Source organism: Centroberyx affinis, unplaced genomic scaffold (assembly GCF_046629955.1).
Source record: "Centroberyx affinis isolate AG114_WGS23_722 - 3 ecotype Tasmania unplaced genomic scaffold, CSIRO-AGI_Caff_v1 ptg009809l_1, whole genome shotgun sequence".
In the NCBI taxonomy this organism is placed as follows: domain Eukaryota; kingdom Metazoa; phylum Chordata; class Actinopteri; order Beryciformes; family Berycidae; genus Centroberyx; species Centroberyx affinis.
Window position 1 is genome coordinate 1 of NW_027284644.1, and position 7,660 is coordinate 7,660.

The 7,660-nt window shown below is 38.9% G+C and overlaps 1 protein-coding gene across 1 annotated transcript; it reads right to left on the reverse strand.

Annotated features, from left to right (window-relative positions):
* Window positions 1-1,221: 1,221 nt before the first annotated feature.
* On the reverse strand, window positions 1,222-4,538 carry LOC139640568 (E3 ubiquitin-protein ligase rnf168-like; the record flags this gene model as incomplete). Its single annotated transcript, XM_071514743.1, has 3 exons — window positions 4,314-4,538; window positions 2,385-2,635; window positions 1,222-1,416 (listed from the first exon to the last, which is right to left on the reverse strand). Coding segments are annotated over exons 2-3 (360 nt in total), but the record flags the coding sequence as incomplete, so codon positions are not given.
* Between the last annotated feature and the right edge of the window lie 3,122 nt (window positions 4,539-7,660).

Here is a 7,660-nt window from a genome sequence, read left to right on the forward strand (position 1 = left end):
CCTATTTTTATTTTTTTTTGTCTATTTATTTATTATTATTATGTATGTATTTATTTTGTTTTAATATTATTATTATTTTTTTATTTTTTATTTTTTTCACTGTGTGGTTGTTTGTGTATACACACTGTACTGATTTTTTTTTTTTTTTTTAGAATACTTTATATAATTTGTATAGACTGTTTACTGTTTGTTGACTAAAATACCAATAAACAGACGTTGAAAAGAAAAAAAGAATTCTGCTTTCTGCGTGAGGACTCTCTCTCTCTGTTTGTTCCCAGGAATATTATTTGAAAATTTCAGTTTTGTTTGACATTGTTTGCACCTAACATTACCATTCGGTTCAAAGGGATGAACATTAATTTTATTATTTAACTTGTGTTAAGCGTGTTAACCTTCAAACTGCTTGGCTTTCCATACACGGGTAACAGTTAACCCGACAAAGTTCTCACACAGTCACAGTTCCTCCTCAAAAAAAAAACACAGCGCTGAATACATACTTAACATACATATAACTTCAATTGATAGCCCCAGAGAGAGAGAGAGAGAGAGAGATGGTCGAGCGAGCTAGAGAGAGAGAGAGAGATGGTCGAGCGAGCTAGAAAGTGAATGAAGAGAGGGAGCGGTAGTAACGAGAAAGCCGGTGAATCAGAGAAATAAAACGTTATTTTCTGATTGGTTCACAGCGGTTATGGTCTAAAGCGCAGAGAGAGAGAGAGAGAGAGAGGGAGAGAGAGAGAGAGAGAGAGAGAGAGAGAGAGAGAGAGAGAGAGAGAGAGAGAGGGAGAGAGAGAGACCCGTATCAAAATACCGGTAGCCTACCTTAGAAAAAAGATTTTAAAAAAAAAGATCAACGGAGAAACGTCTTGCTGCTGCTTCTCCTGAGTTTTGTTCAGCAAATTTGAAACTGACAGCTTGAATTTCAGGTCGTACTTTTTTCTCTGTGTCGCCATGGCGATCAGCAAATGTGATGTTTGAGTGCAAGTAAAAAAAAAAAAGAAACTGTTCACAGCATCAATGGCAACCGGCTTACGGATTACATATAAAATTACATTTAAAAAAACGAATATCCGAATCCCAAAATTGAAAACCGAATACCTACCCAACGAACGAATATCCGAATAGTTGAATATTCGGGTCCAGCCCTAGTGATCAGGCGTGCAGACAGCAGTGTGATGGGATGTGTGTGTGTGTGTGTGTGTGTGTGTGTGTGTGTGTGTGTACCTTCCTGGTCGTCGTCTCCGTCCTGCCCGCTGAGTCGGCGCTGACACTGCAGGGGAAGGCGGTCTGGATCTGCTTCCACAGCCGCTCGTTCACCAGCGTGTTGTTCCTGCCGTGCAGCCGGGCCCAGGTGGAAACCCTCCTCCTGCACAGCGGGCAGCACAGCGTCGCTTTGTCCACCGACTCCAGGAAACACGTCTGACCACACACACACACACACACACACACACACACACACACACACACACACACACACACACACACACACACACACACACACACACACACACACACACACACACACACACACACACACACACACACACACACACACACACACACACACACACACACACACACACACACAAGGAAAGTGGATTGAGCTGTCATCAGTACCCATGTGACAACTAATACACAAATGAAAACAACTACAAAGACAACTGACACAACCAAATAAATACACAAACCAATATATGGTTTGCTGACAGGTTTGGGCTTGTTATTACATATCAGATATCGTTCACCTCTGATATTTCTGGTTCCTCCCTGACAACAGACACTGAAAAACCATTAGAAGCACACTTTATTTATTTGCTTAATTGTTCAATAATGTAATAATTTTTTGTAAATGAATTCTTCATTTGAAGGCAGTAATGAGTCCCAGAGTTTCCTCTACCATTGAATAGAGCTGCTTTTAGTGTCCCATGATGCTCTAAATGTTTCAGAGGCTTTTCCACTTGACAAGAATAAAATTCTGGAGGAAACTCTGAATAATTTTTTTTGGGAATGAAAATGGTCAAATTTAAAGATATTGAATATTGGCTACTGGCAGCTTCTATACAAAAATATCAGTATAGTCCTTCAAAAACCCATATTGGTCGAACCCTGATATAAATAAACAAACAGAGAAATTGCTAAATAGATAAATAGCCAAATAAATATATTGACAGATGAACAAATGAATAAATATATCTTAAAACCATGCATAAATATATGAAAACTTCTACTCCAAACCTTTATGTATCCATTTTGGAAAAATCACAGACATAAGTTATTTAAAATCCTTACTAGCATTCATTTTTTATTTTGTATTTTTGTAAGAGAGTCACTCGTTTAATTTTGGACCCAGTCTCTGCAGTGTGTAGCAGTGTGTGTGTTAAGCGGACCTTGCAGAAGGTGTGGTGGCAGGGAAGAGTCACCGGCTCCAGAAAGATCTCCAGACACACGGGACAGAGGCAGTCTTCCCGGGACAACGCCGCGCCCCTCCGCCCCCTTCCTCCACCCTCCGACACCGAGGCCACCTCCACCTCCACGTCCGACACCGGGGGCATCTTCCTCCTCCTCCTCCTCCTCCTCCTCCCCCTCTCTCTGGTTGGTACAGCACTGCAGGGAGGGCCGAGGGATTCAGCAGCTCAGCCTGGAGGAGACAGACAGACAGACAGACAGACAGACAGACAGACAGACAGACACCGAGTTAGAGCTGCAACGATTAATCGATTAGTTGTCAACTATTAAATTAATCGCCAACTATTTTGATAATCGATTAATCGGTTTGAGTAATTTTTTAAGAAAAATACGTCAAAATTCTCTGATTCCAGCTTCTTAAATGTGAATATTTTCTGGTTTCTTTCCTCCTCTATGACAGTAAACTGAATATCTTTGGGTTGTGGACAAAACAAGACATTTGAGGACGTCATCTTGGGCTTTGGGAAACACTGATCCACATTTTTCACCATTTTCTGACATTTTATAGACCAAACAACTAATCGATTAAGCGAGAAAATAATCGACAGATTAATCGACAATTAAAATAATCGTTAGTTGCAGCCCTACACCGAGTCATGTTTTACTGTGTTCACACTGCCAGCAGCTCCACAGACCAGGAGGCAGGTCAGGTGGACTGAAGACTCTAAATTGCCCGTAGGTGTGTCTGTGTGTAGTATGGTATATGGTGTAGTATGTATACATAATGTTGGATGGTATATAGTGATTTATGTATATGATGGTATGGAAAGCCCTTTGAGACATGTTTGTGATGAAGGACTATACAAATACCCTGGAATGACTAATGGACAATGGCTTGACAATGATATCCATGTTCACTGCTCCTGTTTTCAGCACAGGACCCAAAATATAATCTTGTGTGTGTCATGTTAAACCTACAGCTGAAGGAACTGAGTTAGCTCTGTATGCAACATACGGGATATACGAGTTACTTTGTCGTTGAGCTACAACTTATCCTCAGGGTTCCTACACATTTTCAATTAAAAAGTTCCATACTTTTTCCAGACCTTGATTTGTTTTGAAGATTTTGTCTGGTGTTCAATACGATTTACGCAGATAGACATCTTGCCCCTGCTAACTAGGTCATATCACTGTATAGATGAAGATTGTTCTTCATAGAGACAAATATCAGAATATGTGAGATGATTGGCAGGGTTCCTACACAGTTTCCATTTTAAAATTGCATATTTTCCCCAGACCCTATGTTCTTGACCGGATTTGATTTTGGTGGGTATTTGATATAATGCATGCTGACAGCGGTTGGGTAATAAGAGCGTCCCTCTATCTGAACATTATTCTTCACATCAACAAAAACTGTGGGTGTGTGTGGACTCAAAGTGGCTCTACAACAACATAAAAGCTAGAATTATGTGCGTATCGGACATGAACCACAACATTTTCCATACTTTTCCAGACATTTTTTCAAATTCCCAAACTATTCAAGACCTGGAAATGATCAAATTCATTTTTAATACTTGTCCAGACCTGCGTAGGAACCCTGTATCCTCGTCACATGTTGTCCATGCAGAGCCAATATTATATGGCATAATTCTCTCAGCCATTGACTAGACCCAACTTAGTTACGTCCAGCCCTGCTCAGCATGAGGCCAGCACGGATTTCTGCCTCGTTACCTGTATCACATCAGTTAAAGTTAGCTAACGGTGGCTACACCAACAACTTCAGCTCCACGGCTAACATTACCGTCAACTTCTAACGGCAGTAGTTAGCAGTTAATTCAACCCAGTTCCCTTCCATTTAACGGGGACAAATAAGGAACTGTCAATAAATCACTAAAGCAACATGTACTCACCTGACATCAGTTCAGTTTGACGCTTTCGGCCTTCATTTAGCGTTAGCTGCCGAACCAAAACAAACTCCCAGCTAACCTAGCTACCAGGCTACAAGCTAACTGTGCTGCTAAACTCAAACCAAAGCGTCTCGGCTGTCAGTCTCTCGGCTCAGTGTGAGTCAGCTGCCAGTTACGACTTCTCTCCTAAACCAGATCACACTAAACATACAGCCGGTTACCTGAAAAACTGACACTTTTTTTTTGTTAAAGATGTTAAAGGATGTTAAAGAAGCAGCAGGCGCGTCAGGCTTCAAATCCCGGGGACCAAATCTGTGGCACTGAATACGCGCGTGAAGGCTCCAGTGGTTCACTACGCATGCGTAGTAAAACGTAGTAGTTTGCTGCCTTCCCGTGCTGTCGTAAATACCAGACTTCCTACTTGAACTGAACTCACACGAACAATCCGCACCTTATTCCCAGTGGTGGAAGAAGTACTCGGATCTTGTACTTAAGTAAAAGTAACAGTACCACAGTGTAGAAATACTCTGTTGCAAGTACAAGTCCTGCATTCAAATCTTTACTTAAGTAAAAGTACAAAAGTATTAGCATCAAAATATACTTAAAGTACCAAAAGTAAAAGTACTCATTATGCAGAATGGCCCATTTCAAAATAATGTGTATTATATTATTGGATTATAATTTTTGATGCATTAATGTGTTCATCACTTTAATGTTGCAGCTGGTAAAGGTGAAGCTGATTTTAATGACTTTATTTACTGCTGGGTAGTTTGTAAATTTCCCCCTGGGGATCAATAAAGTTTTATCTTAATCTATAATAATACATCATAATTTATTTGGTGATTATATTTTGTATTATTAATCTGAATCTGCAAAGTAACTAGTAACTCAAGTTATCAAATAAATGTAGTGGAGTAAAAAGTACAATATTTGCCTCTGAAATGTAGTGGAGTAGAAGTGTGAAGTAGCAGAAAATGGAAATACTCAAGTAAAGTACAAGTACCTCAAAATTGTACTTAAGTACGTTACTTTCCATCACTGCTTATTCCAAACTGAATGTGTCTCTGTCCCATATGTAATAGCAACCAATGAGCTTGTTCAGGTAATATGTTGGGAAAAGATATGGTCTCTTCCTAATAGATATCTACTGGTTAACAAAGTGAAAGAAATTTATTTTAAGATCATTCATCTGTTATCCTGTCAAGTCATTTTTGGTGAGATTCAGGAAGGATATGGATGCAGCTGCACCCAGAGACTGTCTTCCATTTGTTTTGGTCTTGTGATCACACTCAGAGTCTGTGGCGAGGCATCTGTCGTTTTATACTGGACTCTATCTGTGATGCTTTTGTACTTTGCTTGAAGGATGTATTGTTTGGTTTTACAAATTATAGGAAAGAATAAGACAATTTTTTTTTCTGTGTAATCTCATCATATTGCTGGCCAAGTTTTATATCTATAAATGTAAGGTGTTCAAAACGAAGCTTTAAAAAGGAAGCAGAGTCCTACAGTAGAACATTATCTACCTCATGCAATAGAAAAGCTGTGAAAACCTTAAATTTGTGCTCCAAATTTAACATCTTAATATAATTTTTACTGCACCATTTTCATTTTGTATTGGTTTGTGTCAAGCTTTGTTTGTAACCCCTGACGTTGTATATTTTTATGTCTGTTATTCTTTGTTACTGTTCTGTTACTCCATTTATGCTTTTGGGATAATTTTACATATCTGATGCTGATGATGATGATAAAAAAAATAAAAAAAACTCACACAAACAACTTGAGTCATTCATACTGCAGCGTCCCGGGGGATAGGGGCGGGCAGAAGCCTCCCAGCATGCCCCGGGGCATTACAGTTGTTGGTTTGTTAATCATGTTTGTGGTGTTACATGTTATTGCCACATCACTGTAGTGCTGCTTGTTATTCCTTGTTCCTTCTCTTGTGGTAGAGACTTTTCTGTTGTATTTCATGTTCACACATTGTAAACCATGATGAAGGGTGTGTGTGACTTTAGTGACTTGCCCTCAATTACACTTTTTCCATTGTATGTTGCTTGCAAATAGTGACGTATATGAATGATGGAGTTACATCTATGTCTGTTTATCTAAATAACAATCTACTGCTTGTTTCAACATATTCATTTGTATGTATAAGTATATATGTCCAAATGTATACGTATGTTGCATTTATTTATGTAGATCTTTCTTTATTTTCTTTTAAATGTGACTTTAATGCACTTTCCACTTTTCTAATCCTCTTGCACTGTGTTTTCTTGATTCTTTTATCTTTTGATTTCACTTGATTTAAACTGCACTAGTTTACTTTTTAAGTCGTTTATCTTGTGGTTCTCTTGTCTGTACTTTTGCACTTTTTAATTGTACATTTTTTACCTTTACTGTATTTTTTATTACTCTGTAAAGCCCTTTGAATTGCCCCAGTGTATGCAATGTGCTTTACAAATAAAGCCGCCTATATCTTTACAGTTCTGTTGTGTCGTGGATCTCTTCATGATTGATTTATTTACTTCTTGTAACTAGTCGTTTGTTTATTGTGTTATTCGTTCAATGTTGCCTTTAAGTGCTGTGGGAAATACTGGTTGAACTGACATGAACAACCCATAAAAATATGGTAAATATGACTGGGAAAAGTGGGGTTTTCTTTGATTCCAGAGTTGCTGAGATCTGACGTTTAGCAGAGAGTGGAAGCCACGTCAGCAACTCTTTTAAAGGGGTTTAAACGGTGGTTTAGCTAATTAATGAATTAAATCACAACTTACTTGCCTGATGTACATTTTCTCCTCTTCATTGCTGCATCAACACAAAGTAGCTCTGTGCCACTTTATCTAAAAAAAAATAACAACACAGCCACCACAACACTAGGCTACTTAAAGGAGCATTTCGCCATTTTTGCACCGTATTTCCCTACATCGGTCCTCACTAACACATGCTATGAGACGGCACTACGTCTGTCTACTCGCTCTGTGCCTCAGAGACGGGCTTCCCACAGCCCATCTATTAGTGAGGACCAATGTATGGAAATACGGTGCAAAAATGGCGAAATGCTCCTTTAACACACACACTTATTACATCCATTTTGTTATTTCCAACCAGTCAGAAGTAGGAGCTCATGAGGAGGCAGCCTTGCACTGAAAAAAATAAAATAATAATGCAAAGAAATCAAAATAAAACATTAGGATTTCACAGAATGATAACATAACAAAATTAAACATTACAAGCTACCAATAGCAGGAGGTCAAAGGTCAGAGGTCATCGTGCCTTGACAAAATCCTTGTGATCCTAGAATGATCAACTACATCTGGATTTGAATGAAACAATAAAACCCACAACACAAC